General features: G+C 27.9%; 1 protein-coding gene across 1 annotated transcript; it reads right to left on the bottom strand.

Annotated features, from left to right (window-relative positions):
* Positions 1-1,005: 1,005 nt before the first annotated feature.
* On the bottom strand, positions 1,006-18,273 carry LOC107443565 (putative polypeptide N-acetylgalactosaminyltransferase 9). The gene is made up of 12 exons (XM_043041373.2): positions 18,147-18,273; positions 16,323-16,807; positions 14,530-14,696; positions 12,186-12,350; positions 10,614-10,827; positions 9,531-9,648; positions 7,630-7,815; positions 7,489-7,506; positions 4,692-4,820; positions 3,574-3,684; positions 2,445-2,573; positions 1,006-1,272 (listed from the first exon to the last, which is right to left on the bottom strand). Exons 2-12 carry the CDS (start codon positions 16,778-16,780, stop codon positions 1,123-1,125), a joined length of 1,845 nt encoding a protein of 614 aa, XP_042897307.1. The 5' UTR covers positions 16,781-16,807; positions 18,147-18,273; the 3' UTR covers positions 1,006-1,122.
* Between the last annotated feature and the right edge of the window lie 1,056 nt (positions 18,274-19,329).

The raw sequence follows: 19,329 nt of genomic DNA on the forward strand, positions 1-19,329 counted from the left end.
ATTAATAAATCATCATAATTTTAAATAAAAGCATAATTTTACTAAAACCAGCTGCTTTTATATGTAACATTTAAATAACATATGTTGTTTTTAATCATACGAAGTAAATTTCACACGAAACAGGAGTAGAAAATTCTGGAATTTTCTAATATTTAGTTAACATTTATTTTTAATCATACGAAATTAATTTAGGTTTAATCATGCGAAATTAATTTCATACGAAACAAGAGTAGAAAATTCTGGAATGTTTTTCAGAAGTAGGAAGGAGTGAAATGTTTATTTATTTATTTTTCAGGCAAAAAGCTGATTTTGCCCGCATGACTGGAGATGCCTTATTTACAAAATTAGTCAAAAATAAGTGAAGCGAAGGTGGAATGTAGTAAAGTCAACACCTATTTCACAGAAAAAATATTTAGGCAATAAAAACTTAGAATAAAAACTTAGACTCTAAAATAATTTGTATAAAGGAAAATATAATTTTGTGCTGAAGCATATATTATGTATTAACATATATTATATTTAATCAACAGAATTAATTTGCTTTTTAGACTTTTGAGTAAAAGCATGGTATAAAACTTAATACCTAATATAAAAATATTTAAGAATTCTAAATAAACTGTATTTGGAATTTTTGTCAAGATGAAATTCAATTTTCTCAATCAACATTATACCTAAATGATAAAACCACGTTCAGCCAATGTTGTTGATTTAAGATTTTTTACTTGGAGCATTTGTGTGCACAAATGCTGAAATTAAACGTTCAGGTACATTCAAGCATTTGCATATCATTTCAAAATTTATTGTTAAATATATTTTAAAAATTAAAGTTAATGCATGAGTTTAAATGCCATTGCTGCCAAACATAAATAAGCACAACGTTAACATAAATAACATAACGTTTGAATTAGATGCAACACTAGAAAGCATTTTTGTGACTTAAACATGTTTTTTACTTGATTGAAAGTTATTCTTATTGAAAACTATTTATGAAAAGGAGCACAGATATATCTCTAAGAGATTTTTTTTTATGGTGTGGATTACATAATTTCGGGGAAAATCTAGGTTTAAATGAAGTGCAGTAATAAAATTTAGTAGTAAAACTAATGCAGAAAAATGCTAATATCATAAATTCTGCCTTAGTTTTAATGGATCAAAATTTTGCAGATTCCACCTCTGCCTTTGACTCTCACTGCATATTTCCATTGTCACATTCTTTTTGTTCTCTGTCATTTCCAGACACTTTTCACTGGTTGCATGCTTGATATTTTGAGTCTGAAATTTAAAAAAGAAATAAAAAAATATTTAATTATTATAATTAATTATTATTATAGTTCATTATTATTACAATTAAAATAATTAATTATAATTAATTATTATTATAATTAATTATTTTAAAAATACTATGCACTCAAGAAAAATAAAACATTTAAACGACTTTTTAACTACTGTGAAAATATGCTTAAACTAAAAATATTAAATTGCTGGTTATTTTAAAAAGTCAATACCAGAACATATTTTAAACTTTAATTGCAACCGTTGTAAAATGAATTAATTAGATGTACAACGAATGATATAAATATATTTTTATATTTAATTAATTAATTTTTTAACGCTTTTAATGGCAATATTGTTTAGGTTTGATGCAAACTTTTGAAGGGTCCGAAGTTAAAACCTATAATAGTACAAGTGAACTTTATTAATTAATACTATTAAATATGAAAAAAGATTATCTTTCTTGAATTTTATTAATTTTTCTATAAAACGATATTATGATTCAGCTTCTGCTATAATACAAATAACATTTCATCAAAGTTATATCAACTTGTTTCACGGTATCGATAATATGGATCAACTGAAGTTTTTGAAAATTTCTTTGGCTAATTGGAAAATGCGACTCTTTACAAAATGCCGACGTCCCTGATTACGCTTTTCTTAATAATTCTCAGTAAGTGCATAATAAAGTGACTTTGGCAATTTGGGGAGAGCCTGCTGGGTTTTCCTATTTGCCTACGGCATGCATAAAATTGCAGCTTTGCGAGTATTTTTTTGTAATTTTGTTTCTTAACGTTTATTATTAAAAAAGGGGGCAATATGTTTTTGACAGATTTTTATTGCGCCGATAGTATATTTAACTATAGCATATGTGAGGATTAGAAACGTAAATATTAATTTATGAAAATGTTTACTTGTATCAATAGATCTGATATTTATTCTTATTCAATATCAAAAAATTTAGCTCACATTTTTTATAAGAAAATATGAGGAAGTAATATTTTGAGTTTTTATAAAGTGAAATTGCCATCTGAAACGATTAAGAAAATACAATTTAAAACAAATTCGGTAATATCGTTTAATAGATAAAAATATTTTAACAGTAAAATCCTTAGTTAATATTTTTATCAATCTTGACAAATGTATGCATAAAAATAATTTAATAGTCTTACATCTATATCATATAGCCAAAGTTGATTTCCTTTATCACCATGGCAGAAAAAGAAGCTTATGTCATCTCCAGCATAATCCAAGCATGCCTGATCTCTTCGTATTTCTCCAGAAGTGGTAAAAATAAAGTACTGAAAGTGGATTAATAATTCATTATTACAGAATATCGCATGTGGTCGCATCATTGTGAAAAATATATTTAAAATAAAATAAGTTCAGTTTTCGAACCGGATACGAATATGATAGAATATGATATTCTATTACAAACGTGAGAAGAAATAGAATATGATAATGTAACATGATATTTAATATTTTTTGTGATACTTAACGATTAAGTATGATGTAAAAGTTTAAAATCTTAATAAAGAGTTTTTTTTATGAAAAAGAAGATGGCTGATGTAAACAACTTATTACTAATACATTATTACTATTACATTATACTAATGCTCCAACCTAATTCAGAGAAAAGAAAATGGTTGAATTATAATTATTCTTAATAAATTCTTAAAATAATATTCTTAATGATAATATTCTTAAAAACGAAAAAATTTTAACTTTCAATGTAACGATGCTACAGGCTATCCTGAGCAGATCGAAATGAATACTTGATGGACAGTTCCAGTTAAACGGAAAAAAATCGACAATCGATAAGTCGATTTCATTAGCGAATGGTGGATGGTTAGGTACTTTATTATTTACGTCGCACTAGAGATGCACAATAGGCTATTGGCGACGGTCTGTGAAACATCCCTGAGGATGATTCAAAGACATGCAGTTTGGTTAATGCCAGTGAAATTTTACTTAGCAGAGCACGGTTTCGTATTGACGTACGAAGAGTATACAGATATTTTTTATATAAAAATTATTTTTAATGCAGCATTTTTCATAATAGTCTATTGCTAATGTAATTTGTAAAGAAAGGATGTGCTCACATTGAAGATTGGAACTTTTACAATAGGTATTTCACGAAAATGTTTTCCAAACATGCTTAACTGGTATTGCAATTGAGACTTTTAATAATTTAAAAGAAAATTTAATGAAAATTCTAACCACACAATAGGACTAAAAGTCAATACATTACAATATCTTTCAAGCCAATACAATATTGTTTAGGAAAAAACAATTCATTACCTGATTTTCACCCTCTGAGTGACATTCAGACATCTGTAAATGCTTGCCAAGATGTTCAACCTTGGATGGACCATCCAAGCAACTATCACCATCAAGACCCAAGTTTCTAATCTAGAAGAATTTTGACTACTAATAAGCTAATTAGTTCTAAACAAATTTATATATTAAATTATTTAATTTCCCAGTGTGTTATTCGACTTTTGAACATTTGAATTGCAATGACATTTGGGGGTAGAGGGTCGACTTATATGTTTGCACATGACACATTTAGACATTGAGGCTTTTACCAGCAAATTTTGGCGCTCAGCATAAAAATTAACCTAATTTATAAGTTAAACTTAAAGATAAGAAAAGCAACAAAATTGGTACTCACTTATGTTAGTTTTTAGTTTGAATTCTTCAAAACAATAGAAAATAAAAAACTTAGCAGGGTATAAGAAAATTGAACATCATTAAGTTGCGATAAAGAAAACATGTTTCCAATTCAAAGAGTTATGCCCATAATAACTTATATGTAATATAAAATATAGCTAATAAAAACAATTCTTTTCTTTACTTTATATATGAGTAAAACAAAGTTTTATATTTAGTAAGGAAATTTGTTTTTTAACAAACGTAAATTAAGCGGTCGAATAATGAACCAAATACATGCAGACCCACAATTATGAATTTAAAAATACGGAATCGACTTCACTTCGGATAGGGCTATACATCAGAAACTACAGTATATATTTTTAATAAAGTAACCTTTCACTGGTTAGAAATATTTTTTTTTATTTCTTTATAATGAAAAAAGTCGAATTAAAAATTTAGTTCTTTAACCATTTCCAATGCAATGTAGAGTGTCATAGTTTTGCTTACACGAAAACTCATGACATAATATAATAATTTAAAAGAATAAATTAAAAATTAAACCAACAAAATCATAATTTCAGTTCACGCAGGTGAAATATTTAAAAAAAGAAATGCTTTGAAATCATAACTTTAAATTAACATATCATTTTAATCAGGTAGAATGTTTTTTACTTAAATAATTACTTTCAGGTTTTAGCTCAAAGGAAGAACCTTTACCAATACTAAATTAAGATTACTTAACTTAAGATTAAAAAACTTGTTACCTCGCCTTCAGCGACTGTATTGTTTGGTATATATTGTTCAGGATAAATATTTTTCAGATACCAATCGAAAGATTTGCAATTTAACTTCTTTCTTAACTCTTTGCGAGATGTAACATCTCCATATCTTTCCTGAAATAAAAGTTTTCTTTTTAATTATAGAAAAAAAGACATACGTTTTTTCGTAAATGCCTAGTTTAATATATACAATCGTATCAAGTTTTAAATATAAAACAATAACAAAATATTTCTGTTGATCTTGAATTTTATGTGTTACTATTAACTATATGTTTTTTTTCTATTTTTTTTTCTAACTGATATACTTAGATTATATATTTAAAAAGTTTGAAGATGTTACGAAAAGATACATCATAAATTATTTTTGAAGCTGTAATGATGCTTTAGTTTTGCCCTGTTCAAAAATAAAGTAATAGACGCATATTAATTTAACCTAACCCAATCGTTTCTTATGTTGTTGTTGCCGTAGGCCATTAAGGCAAGGGGGTGCGATTCTTTGTTTCCCAGTGGTGAAATCTGTGGACAAGAATTCGACTTTTGTCACACCCGTTTATAGTGTGAACCCATTCATACATCCATTCATTTATTCACAGATCCTAATTTTGACCTGAAGCAGAAAACGATTAAATTTCCAATTCAGTATCCCCAGTAGTATAATTTGTTATGGGAACATTGAGAACTTTGTGACCTGACAGATTTTAACGTGCACCAGTCAACATTTACTACACGGAGAATCTTCGGCTGGCTGGATTCGAACTCCCGCTATCGAGAACGTGAAAAAAATTGAATTGTTTTTTGTAAAAATTGAATATGATACTTTATTTTCCTTCGTAAATTTTTAATAGTTAATCACTAAATTTAGGGCTGAAACATATATGTAGGATAATATCCTAATAACTATAAGCACAGCTATAATACAATATCTCTGAAATAAAAATGCTTCATAATATTTTCACATGAAGCCTCACCATTGTCTTAAAAGTACTTAATTTTTATCATAAAGTCAACCCAAATCTTTGAATCACAAATGGTATAGATATAAAATACAGAAAAATATTTTGGTACTTTGACTGACAAGTACCACATTAATAAATACACAAGTGGGCGACCTTTGTGCTAAAATACAAGCAAAGGTAAACAACGTTAAGGAGCACAAAAATATTATTAAAAGCAGACAGCTGCTTCGGATGCTCAAAGGGCAACCTTCATCTGTGCAACAGAAGGAAATTAGAGAAAATAGGGTAAATATATAGAGCAAGGTGACGTCACAAGGGGGTTAGAGCAACGACCAATAGAAGGGAAGGGTGAAAGGATGACGACGAATGGGAAGCAAGGAACAAAAAGATGGGGGGGGGGGTTATAACCCCTTTCATCCTTTCACCCTTCCCTTCTATTGGCCGTTGCTCTAACCTCCTTGGGACGTCACCTTTCTCTATATATTTACCCTATTTTCTCTCATTTCCTTCTGTTGCACTGATGAAGGTTGCCCTTTGATCATCCGAAACAGCTGTCTGCTTTTAATAATATTTTTGAGCTCCTTAACGTTGTTTACCTTTGCAAGTACCACATAGTTCATGCCAAAAATCTGAAGAGCCTTCAGACCTTTTTGGCCAAAATGTAATATTGGTAATTGGTGTAATATTGGCAATTATGTAATATTGTATGACAGCTTTATTCATAATCAAATGAAATATTCACAACCTTTCAACTTGTATTCTTACGCAGTCAGTTAATGAGGAGGAGTGCATGATGGCAACTTTTCAAAAAGGAGCTCGCTCTTTTGAGGCTCGGTGTGATCGCACTTTGAAGAGTACCTTTGAACCTCTGGAAAATTATCAGTCCGCAATGTCCTTATTTATTCATTAACGAATTAATCTTTTTAAACTATCTTAATTTCATTTTATTTATTAAAATGAGTTCTACAGAAATTAGTTACCGAATTTTAAGATTTGTTTTGTAAGCATGAGCTTTGAAAAATTGAAAGTATTGAAACATTTTAAAAATATATAGAAGTTCTATAGAGCATGTTTCAATGAATATGACGAAACAAAATATATTCTGAAATATGTATTAGTTACTGACTAAATAAATAAAAAAGTCCCGAATGTGTAACTCTCCATAGGATAAAGTAAAAACTGTTTTTTGAGTTCAAGTGGGGGGGGGGGATAATTTAACTGAAAAACATTAGTAACTACTTTGAAGTCAAGCAATTTTGAGTTTCTGTCTTTATCGTGCATCATAAGCCCTCTTATCTTAGTTCTAAGACGAACGCATAATTTTTAATAACATATTGATTATACTTCAATGTTTTCTTATTTTATTAATTTAGAGCACAGTTAAATCTGTTACTTATTTTTGTTATATCTTTACATTGAATGAAATATTTGCTTTTGTTGTTAGGAAAGATTTGGTAACCGAATTGAGCGTTTATTAAGATCACAAATGTTTTTACTCTTGCAATTTTTTCGTGCAAAAGTGTGAGAATTACTGTTTTTTTTTCATGATTAAGATGATTCCGTATTTGCAGTTTAATAATTAGCTATATATGCAGGTAAATTTAAAATATTTTTTCAAATTTCTTTATTTTCAAATATATGTAAAAAAAAGTAAATTAGTTTGGGATACGAAATCAAAGAAATAGTTATCACTTACAGTAAATCTCCTGTTCACAAATTTGAAATCGCAACTTAGAACTAAAAAAAGTTTCCTTTGAAAGGTAAAGTTATTAATTTAGGAAACTATAAATCGCATAATTTTTAAATTACAAGAAAAAATGTTTTACCTGTTTAATCAATGTTTCCTGAAAAACAAAACAAAGTAATGTTTAAATATGTCTTCAATTTCCTAGACATTAGAATTGGCTGTGGATTTCTTACTTTTATAACTGATAAAAAGTATTAAATAATCATGTTTTTAAACGTACGGTATCAACTCCTATTCTTCTATAGAAATAATGCTTATATTCATCCAGCCAAACTTCTGCTAAGCGAATGGTATTTCTTTCAAATACATTTTCACCAGGTTTCCATTCATAAGGACTTCTTGCTCGAAACACGTGACCAACACGAGAGCAAGGCAGAATTTCCAGAATTCCGCCGCACATCCAAGTCTGAAAATAATTAATAATTTAAAAACTAAATGTCTTATTTGATGTCAAAGACATAAAAATAGCTAACTAGTAACATCGATGACAATGAAAAACAAAAAATGCAAGTACAAAAGTGGGTCGATATTAGATGAGTTGTATCATCTCCATCATTGTATGGAATTCCTTAAATGAACCGGTAAAAGAATGTAATAACGAATGTTTTATCCAGTGCCTGGACATTCTATAAAAAGGTTAACAAACTGAAAATTATGAAACGATTAATAATTCTTACATTGTATTGGCATTCTCTAGAGTACCAAATAAAAAGTCTATTTACATTATATTCAATGAATTTATAACAATTCTCATAAGTCACATTTTGACTAAAAATACCAGCCATTCTATAGAATGTCTTGTGTTTATAGAATTCGTAAAATAGTATTATATAACATTCTATAACATATAGACCCCTTTAAATTTAGAATCACTAAATACATGTATTCTGGCGATAACATACAGATTTGTTCATGTTATATTTATTTATTAGTAATTATATTTAATAAGTGATTTTAATATAATACTTATAAGTACTTATATTTCAAAAGTGCTAACGAATGATTCTAAATGCAAATGGATCTATTTTTTCTCAAACATTTCTTTTAAAATTATTTTTATACTTCGAAGTATGAAAATTTAACTCCATATTTTTTAACTTGTAATTATTAGTTTCATTTTTAAGCTTCATTGCAAAAGATACGAATGAATTCGCAATGACAAATTTTTGATGTGAGGATTAGGCTTCATGAAAAGAATGCGTGTGCTATGTTTAAAAATATGTTAATATAATGAATACTCTCAAAGAAATGAGAGGTGACATTTTTATTACATAATTTTACATTTTAATTATGATTTTTAATTTCATTATAACTTTTAATATTTAAATCGGATTTTTTCCGTTTTTTACTTCTAAATAAATTGAATTGAGAAAAGAATCTATTCGAATTTTGTAAATAGAATGAAATATTTTTAAAAGGTAAAACCACTTTTAAAAGCTATTGAAATTTGCAAAAACTAAATAAAATTAAATTTCTTAACATATTTCATAAAGTATGCTTAATTAATTTTTCTTTATGAACTTTTATTGGTAAACTTGATAAATATGTAAAACATTATTTTCTTAATAAATTTGGAAAACAAATTGTTAAATCAGATAGCAGTAAAATATCTCATTAATATGATATGATAATTACTTGAATAAGGGTGCAAATTTAATTTAAAAACTTGAAAAAAACAGTTTTATGCAGAATGTACTTCATGTCAGTTCAAATTAAATAATTATATCACAGTAAAAATATTAAACAAAATACTATGAAAATGATAAATAATGTTTTTTTCCTTCTTCTTTAAAAATTTATTTTAAAATTTAATCGATTAGTTTGCATTCTTAAGTGTGGTATTTTTTCTTTAAATATTCTTTAGTCCTTATTTCTCTGAAGACAAGCAACATAGTCGAAAATATAAATTTTTTTTCCTTCCAGAACTTTTATCTGTCCTTTATTTATTTTTCTTGCTTACCTTTCTTGGGAATTTCTCTTCGGCAGAAATAGTTATAATGCCATTGATGATTTATTTATTTCATAAAACCATTCAGTAACTATACATTTCTATTTCTGATACAAGCTAACCAAATTTTAGATATTTATGAAAAAAATGCATCTTAAGAATATTAAACTTACCTTAAAAGATAGTTCTAAATTTTCAGCACCCCAAATTTCAAATCCTTCATCGTATTTTCCAAGCTTGTAGAAAAACTTTTTGCTGATAGAAAAGATTCCACCGGGCATTGTTGGTGACCTAAATATTCATTAAAAAAATAACCAACCTTATTTATTCGCTTAATTATACAATAATTTTTTTATAGTTTTATAAAGGACATATAATTCTTTTTAACTGTTGGCTAACATGCTGAAACACAAAATATTAGATATACAGTAACTTTTACAGTAATAATTATACTAAAATAGTTGAATCACTTTAATTAAGTAAATAATACTTTAAAAATTACGGCATAACATTATACGGTTAAAATGCCCCTTTTGTAATGTACAAAACCGTAAGTGCTTGCGTTAGACACACTGTCATTTAGTTGACATTAGTATATTGGTTATCCCATAAAGAATAGCAAGCTAAAATTTTTATAGGTAATAGAATTTATTTCATGGTGCTGAAAAATATTGAAATTTTTCTTGCATTTAGTATTTGATTTTAAGATTATGTACTTAATTTATTAATGAAAAGTCTAAAGGGCATATTTACTAAAGTAATTTACAAAATTTACTTTTGATCCTTCAGAAATATTAGACAAATATATAGCAAAGTTATGGCGAAAGAAGTGCTAAAGTGATGAATTTTAAATTTTCCAATTAACCCAACAATCATATCTATAGTTTTATTTAATTTTTACTTTCCTTTATCATTAATTCATATGAATCAAGCACAAGTCAAACAAATGCAGAATTGTGAATAAACATCACGAGTACCTTTTGATTTAATTAATAATAAGATTTATTTGGGTGAAATTTCATTGTGAATGTTTACCGACTTATTTATTTTTTAAAGTTTATTTAAAAACACTAGAATGCATGTTTTTTTTGTTTTATGAATATTCTTTTAAAATTCCACTTGAATAAGTGCACATTCACTCTGAGCTATGCTCGCTTTCTCTTTGATGGCCAAAGCAAAAAAAGTTAAAGAACTTCTGTCCTAAAGGTTCATGTGTTCGGCACTGATTAATGTACTTAAAATATAGTTGAACTCACCTAACTGGTTCCCAGTGATTATTTCTTCTTAGCATTTCCTCTTCAGGTACAGTTCTCCAATCAAAATCTAAATCCCAGTTGAAGCCACCGACACCGTATTCTTCTGATTCACGGAATTCGTACCTAAATGTTTCGTCATTAATGGTATCAATCACTGGACAGACAACAGTCATCCAATCGTCGTAAATTCGTTGTAGGAGTGGCTCTAACCATCCTGAAACATATCCTTATGTTTACTTATGTTTCAAAACGTTTTTATGTGTTTATGTTATGTTTATGTTTATGTTTACTTAAACGTGTTCAAATGTGTTTATGTTATGTTTATGTTTATGTTTACTTATGTTTATGTTACTTTCAGATTTCTTTAATTAAAAGCGTTTAAAAGTGCCGTTTTTATAAGTTTTAAGAATATTGCCACCAAATGTAAATGTTTATCTTAGAGTTAGTTAGTTTAAAACTGATGATTGCTATTAAAATGACAAACCAGAGATACTAACTTGGTTCACAGTGTGATCACATTTTTGAATCATAGAAAAATTAATGCTTTAATATATGATTCTTGGTATAAAAATATAATTGAAAGTTATTTTCCCCAACTATTGAGTACAAATCATTTAAAAGTTCAGATAAAACGTTTATTCAAAGCAAATTAGTTCAAATTAGTTGGCGGATAACTTTTGATAGTGATATAAAATAAACTAATTTTCTGATAGTTTTAGAAAATAATAGGGAAATTTCGCACTTCCTCGTTCGCTTCTGTGAGCTCCCGTACGTAAGATTTGAAGCAACTGCGCATGCTCGCGTTAATTGTAGATTATACGTATCTTTACGTTTTGTTGGCGTAATTAACGCTAGAAGACAAGGCAACAAGCATCTTGTTTATAGCTCTAAAATGTTGAAATATTATTTTCTGTTTAGGCTGACTTTCAAACAAAAAACATGGGCATGGAATGCTAATTTGAAGAAATGTATAGATGAAATTTAGAACTAAATCTTGCAATAATACTACTAACTTGATTGCGTATTTTAAAGCCAACTACTGTAAGTTCTGGTAATTTGTGGACCTCATGCACGATCTAAAATTTTTCATTTTCTGCCGCAAATCTGAATAATAAGCTTCTTTATTTATCACTGAATTCATTAAAAACTACTAAATTCTTCTGTTCTCAGAACCACAGTCTTGCGTAGATCAAAGTATCTTGAATCGTATGCGACAGCTTTGTTGATATTGTCTATGTCCATTGTAAATGTTTGCTTTGATCACTGAATTCATTAAAATCTACCAAATTCTTCGGTTCCCAGAACCACAGTTTTGCGTAGATCAGAGTATCTTGAGTCGTATGCGACAGCTTTGTTGAGATTGTCTACGTCCATAGTAAATGTTTGCTTTGATTTTGAGGTTTCTTATTTTCCCTTCAGTTAGTTTGATATTTTTCCACGGGCGCATGCGCATTACATCAGAACTGACTCGAAATCACCCTAATATCTTTTTCATAAAGCAAGACAGTTCACACTCCTAATAGACGAATAATTATTTTTAAATTACTAAATAAATAGGAATTAATATACTACCTGGAGCACACTCACAATGAGAATCTAGAAATGTAAGTATTGGAGCTTTAGCGACTGATACTCCCATTAGGCGAGAACGAATCAAACCTTCTCTTTTCTTGGCTCTCAAAATTTTCACTTTTTTCAAACTTGAAACATAATTTTCCAACTGTTGATCTAAATGAGCTGAAATAAAATTTACATCATTTTAGAAAGGTATATTACATCACATTACATATTGAAAAAAGGGTTAAAACTACCACAGTATGGTAAAATTTCTCATGTTTCAAAATATATGGGAACATCATAAGGCTCGGTAATTTTTACCGACGCTCTTTAGCAATGATTTTGGTAAACCTAACAATAAGCATAATTTTAATGTATTTGACGTAATAATTTAAACATTTCAAAATTATTAAATTTGGTAAAATGTGGTAAATTTCGTAAAATTTGAATTAATTTATTAATATATTAGAGTATAAAAATAAAAAGAAACATTTTTCGGTAAAATTTTTTTCCTCAGTTTTGAGTTTCTTACTAAATTTTGTATTTTTTACTACTAATTTTGAAAACCAGAATTTTCATTAATGTTTACCATATAAACGGAAATATCACCAAATAAATTCATTAAATACTGTATACTCAGGTTTTTAATACCTGAAATATAGTATTTTCAACAGAAATATTATTACCATACTGTCCGTACCATACTTTTACCATACTTTTTCCTCCGTGCGATTATGCAGTTCTATAAGACCAGTGTACAAAATTGATTACATAAACTTGACTTACCTTTAATTAGTTTAAAGTGATTATAAATTCTTAGATATTTCTAATAAGATGCAAAATAACCGTATATAGTTATAAGTACCTTATATAATAAATATAGCCTTATTAATTATTCGAGTATATTTTCGAAACTATGCGATAAATAAGCGGCAATATTTTAAAATTATGTGGACATGCTGCGAATGCCCTAAGTAATCAAGAATAATTTTCTAAAAGGTTTTTTAATATTGAAAAAAAAGTTAAAAATGCAAGATGAAAAAAAAACTGCTATCATTTTAGAAGCAAATTTAGATTCAAATTTAGTTTCTCTGAGTTGTTATGACTTCTTAAAGTAGGTTTAATGGAATTTATTTTAAGACAAATTATCTTATTAGAGATTATTTTAAATCAAACTTTTGATTTTTTTAGAGACGCAGAACAGAACGTATGATAATGTCCGCAAAAATGGAATATATCTGTTAAATCTGTATTAGTCTCGAAGTACTGTTTTGAGATATGAAATTTTATAACTTAAATTAAAAAAATTAAGTAAACTTCTTGAATAAACTAATTTATTTCTTTTTAAAATTACTTCATAGAAATATCACTATGGAAATTTCCATCCAAATATTAAAGACTACTCGTATTCACAGCAGGGACAATTAATGAAATATAACTCAACGAAGTTTGTAAATAATACGTATTTAATGCTTAGTTCTATGTAATTTATAGATCATGTATGATTTACATAAACATTTTTACATATGCTCGAGATTTTCAGAACATTCAATTCTCAATCCTTTTAGTTAAGTTGGAGAGAAGATTTAGGCTTAAGGGACCTTAACAATATACACACTAGGGTCATAAACGAGGATGAAATATAAAAGGCATCGATATATAATGAATACTCTTGAGGAAGGTGATACTAAATACATCAAAACCAGTTTAATTGTTGAGTAAAACAAATTAAATTCAGTCGATGCGCAAGATTCCCTCATCAGTCCCTCAAACTTGTTTTGATGTTACTCATCCCACTTTTCTCACTTGTAGTTTAGCTGAATTTTTCAGAGCCTTTGTTTCTTCCTTGTTCAGAAATTATTTAGAAACCCTAAAAGTGAATTTTTTTTAAATCGATTTTTTTTTAGTACCCAAATTTTTTTTCTTAAAGGTATTTTTTTACTTGTATTTTTAGAATCATAATCAAAAATGAAAAACAAAAACATACACATTAGTGGCAGCAAGTTAATATTTAACTGAAGAGGAAATAAAAAGAAAACGCTTTCTGCTTCGGAAACTGATATATTGCAGTAAAGGAAGTCAAATGAAATCGACATCAAGACCGATAAATCGGAGATTTAAATAATTTTTATCGGATATACTCTAATAATAGTCCGTTAACCACTCTCTGCAATAAGATTTGTAAGATTTCGATAATGTTTCTGTTCTTTCCTCTCTTAAATATTAATTAACACCCTTACATGCATACTTTTGTGCTTTCAGTTTTTATAAGGATTCTAAAAATATATATAAAGGGTGATCTTTACGAAACACCCAATATATTTTAGCAGGAATCTCAAAAATATTTAAACATTCTTACGGAGATTAGAGAAATCATCAATAAGTATAATTTCTTGAATGAGGTGCGACGGAGAACGATCAAGAACACTATGAATAGTTCTCAGAAGTACACTCCAAGCTTCGTTATGAAAGCAAATAATGACACTCGTCTTTGGAAGATTTGGACTGTATTTCTCATTTCTACACCTGCAAGAAACTGAAGCTGTAAAAAATAAAGCATCTTCATTCCTTAGTAACATCAATTAATTAAAACTTAATTTTATTGATATTTATAAATTTAAGATATGTATATATTTTTATTTATGTAGTTACATTTTTTTTAATACTTAAGTTCAAAACTTACTTCTTAAACACATGAAACTTGCTGTTTCTGGCATTATTGTATTATTGTAAATAACAAAGAAAGGAATAATAAAAAATGCTTAAAAACATAGCCTTCCAACATGCAGTCCCATTAAACCAACGTAAATGTTCACAAGCATTTCTTAAATACACTCTTACAAAACATTAATTTTAATAAATGTAAATAGTAATGCATACTGTAATTGGAAAACGGAAATTTTAAGAGAAGAAAAAATCTGAACATTATTTTAAGTAAAGGATAAATGAGGCCTAATTACTGAAACAATATATAATGACCAACTATATGTTAAATAAATTTCAAAATAAAATAATTTAAACTGTTATTTTTACTGAAGACTTATGTTATTAAAGTATAAAAATAAAAAAGGAGCAATATTTTTATATAAAATTGGATATAGCAGAGAGGAAGTTAGTTCTAAAGTAGTTTCATGGCAAAATTGCAATCAGTGTAAATGTATTTAAAGTGCACAAGAGATACAAATTTTGAGCATTGTCAAACATGTTTTTAAAAGAGACGAAAACTAAGTTAAACGGAGGCAGAGGTAAAAAAAATTTTTTCAGCGTTATTGAGCCTAAAGATACAAAAAGAACAGAATCCATATCTTATCTATCTCTCACTGATGTACTATAAAAAAACACCCCTTTTTTGAAATTTCTCCGTATTTTTAACGGTTTAAAACAGTTTTATTGACAAAACGGTTTGTCTCCGTTTTTCATCCAGTCACCGAAACGGATTCAAACCACTAAATAAAATTCTAACTTTTGCCATGCAGCTTTGAGTTCCGTAATATACCTTTACTTTGTTTCCTTTGTTTGTTTGTTGTAATTATTATCAATACTTGTTCTTACTTTTTATCAATTACTTTATGTTTTTAAATAACGTATAAATAAAACTGCGGTTTTATTTTATTGTCAAATTGATACAATATTGGAGTGAAATTCTCAGAATTACAATTTCTTCTTAATAAAATTATTGGGCCGCAGTGTCTCAAGAGACATAACGCACGCTACCCAATAAAGTGACCCAGGTTCGAATCCCAGTGATGACTGGTAGATTTCTGCCGGCATGAAATATTTACACAGTAAAATATTCACTTAGTTTGCGAGTAGAGAAACTTTTACAAAGAAAACGACTTCCCTTATGGCAGAAGACAATAGATTTATTTTTATTGCAAAAACTTGCTTTGTTATGGTAAAATAAAACAGCCTGATTACGGAATTTCTTCGTAATTTTAGGGGGGGGGAAACTTGTTCTTGCATGACAAACCATTAAGGCTACGAATTTAGTTTATAACTTCTATATGGTTCACAGCTGCGTCTATAAAAACTATAATTTTATTATTTTTTTAATTTTACGTACTTTTACAGTATGCGTGCTTACTAGAAAATTAAACAAAACATTAAAAAAAGATCCATTGATAAAAAATTTATAAATATATTTAGGTATACCCTCTAGGTCTAACATCGGGTAATCGACGATGCAAAGAAATTATGTTACTAACATGTTCGTTAAAAGCATGTTTTTCCCATCCATCAGCCTCAAGTTCTTTTTCTTTTGAACTGAGATTGACCAATGTAACTGGTTCTCCATACTCTCCAGGATCGCCGAAGCCTGGCAACTCCAGAGAACTTTGATTCATTTCTTTGTAATGAGGTACGTCTAAGAAAATCGACTTATAATTGTCCCGTGACTGAGCATCATCTCTATCGATAAAATCATAATCGAAGTTTATTAGGCTTTCGTCAATTTCTTGGTGGAAAAGTTTGATGAATCGAACGAAAGACGCGATGATCAACCATATGGAAGTGATAAAAAGAACGATTTTGAGGACAAAATACTTCTTTCTTCGATGGCAGATGGTGAGCCAAATCCTGTTTGGATAACTTGATGATCTTGTAATTTTCATGATGCCTTTATCACTATAAGTGGGCACCTAAAAATATAAACAGACTCGAAATTAATTACAGATCAATGCAAATTAAAGCGCTTAAGCGTAAATCTAAAAATTTTCTAAATTCGCCTATGATATTTTTTTCTAAATATACATTTCATGACTACACAAATTCATTTATTTAACTAGAAAGATTTAAGAAATAGTTGTAGTTATTATTATTTTTTTGGTTTAATTTTACATACATACATTTTACATACATACATGTATTTGAGATAAAAAGAATTATAGAATTAATTTAAATCCTACTAGCATGAATTTCCCGAAATGCTAGTATTTATCCAGAGCATGATCAGAAGCATCAGCACTATTTTTTTTTTCAAAAATATACTAAAGTGTAAAGAGGAAAATGTATTATTATCGTGCAATCAAACTATTGAATTGATAATAAAGAGACTAAAATTTAAATGTAGTTGGTTTTTGCATTTCATTTTTATTAAATATGTGAGTTATATTGATCACTTTGTTAGGTATGTCTGATTAATTTTGATAATAAATTTTCCTTTCATTCTATTACGTTTTAAAGAATAAAAACTTAAAACATCACTGAGCTGTCACATGACAAGTTCATTCTATTTACCAATGTTATAGTTAAAATGTAATTCATTTAGTTATAAATTTATATCCCATAGTAGCTTGAATTATATTCATCGCAACTATTCAACATACCAAGCTGAAATATAGCTTTTGTAATTCATTTTTATTAAATTTTATTATATAAGTTGTGTAGATCATTTAGTCAGACATGTCTGATTAATTTCGTTCATAAATTTTTACTTCATTCCATTACTTTTTAAACAATGAAAATTTAAAACGTCACTGAGAACTGTCACATGACAAGTTCACTTAATATACCAATGTTATAGTTAAAATGTAATTCACTTAGTTATAAATTTATGTCCCATAGTAGCTTGAATTGTATTTATCGCAACTATTCAACATACCAAGTTGAAATATAGCTTTTGTATTTCATTTTTATTCAATGTTATTATATAAGTTGCGTATATCACTTAGTCAGACATGTCTGATTAATTGGGTTTATAAATTTTACCTTCATTCCATTTCTTTTTAAACAATGAAAATTTAAAACGTCAATGAGAACTGTCACATGACAAGTTCACTATATTAACTAATGTTATAAATAAAATGTAATTCATTTAGTTATAAATTTATGTTCATAATAGCATACCAAACTGAAATATAGATAAAATATTCCAGCGAAAACGAAAAAATCTTGAAGCAGCTCATACAGATGCTTTTCAGATAGAAACTAAATAACTAAAATATAAGTTGACAAAAAAATTGCATTTTAAATTCTTACCTCAATTGATTAATTCAGGCATGGTTACAAATTAATTTTATGGTCACGTCATAAAATATTTCACACAATAAAAGCTACAGTATCTTTCCAAGGTAATCTATGATAAATCTAGAATTTCCTGATTCTAATCATTGAAACTTTTTTATTGAATACTCAGAGCAATGAAATTCGCAATAAATTGGGAATCATTATTTGAACAGCATTCTAAGAAGAAAATGATTGGTTTTGGATGTAAGGATAACTTTGCTTTATCAAAAACGATATGGCACAAATATATCACATGATTTTTAAATAAATATTGTTCATTTTATTTATGTGGAGTACTTAATGTAAAGAAACTTAAAAAATATGAAGTAATATATAATATAAAAAGGTTCGACTGTAGGAGTAACAATTTTAATTTTTTACTCTGCCGGTATTATATTACAACTGCAGTAAAAAGCTCTATGTAACAAGTACGGCATATTTCGAGAATTCCATTAGTTTGGTTTCCAGATCAACAAAATGCTGATATTAACGTTACAAAAATTATGTTATGTAAATTAGTATTCCACTAACGCTGCAATTTCTTTTAGAAAAATATTTTTCCTGATGTTTAAATGAATAATTTTTAACGAAAATAAGCATACTAGAAGACAATTCTATTTATTTTGTAGTATCAAAACAGAAAAGTAAAAAACGAAAGTAACTTCGTATTTTTTTTCCTTCTTGGAATCTTTACGTTAATAAAGAAAATGTGTGAGCTACCACTGTCGAACTTATCTATCTCCTTACAAAAACGGAATTCTTCTGGTATTATTAGGAGTTTTCCGGCTTAACACTTAGTTGGCCATATATCTGCCATGCCGCATATTTTCATTTTTAACAACTCTTCTAATAAAATAACGTTCAGTATTATAAATGACGTAAAAAGCTTATAAACAGAGCCAAAAAACAGTGAGAGCCCACCAATCCTGATCTCTGGGAATCATTCCATATTTTAAAAAATAATAATTTGTTTAATGAACTTTCTACTATTGCTCGTCTCTGAATGTTTGGAAATATATTCGGATTCAATTTTTTTCTTCTAAAGCCCTGAGGTTTCAGCTCAATCACACCGCACCAGTTTTTTTTATTTATCTCCTTACTTTTACAGTCATGTTCAAGCCTTTCCCTCTTTCTCTCAGGTTGAATTATTTTATAC

This window comes from Parasteatoda tepidariorum, chromosome 1 (genome assembly GCF_043381705.1).
Source record: "Parasteatoda tepidariorum isolate YZ-2023 chromosome 1, CAS_Ptep_4.0, whole genome shotgun sequence".
Taxonomy (NCBI): domain Eukaryota; kingdom Metazoa; phylum Arthropoda; class Arachnida; order Araneae; family Theridiidae; genus Parasteatoda; species Parasteatoda tepidariorum.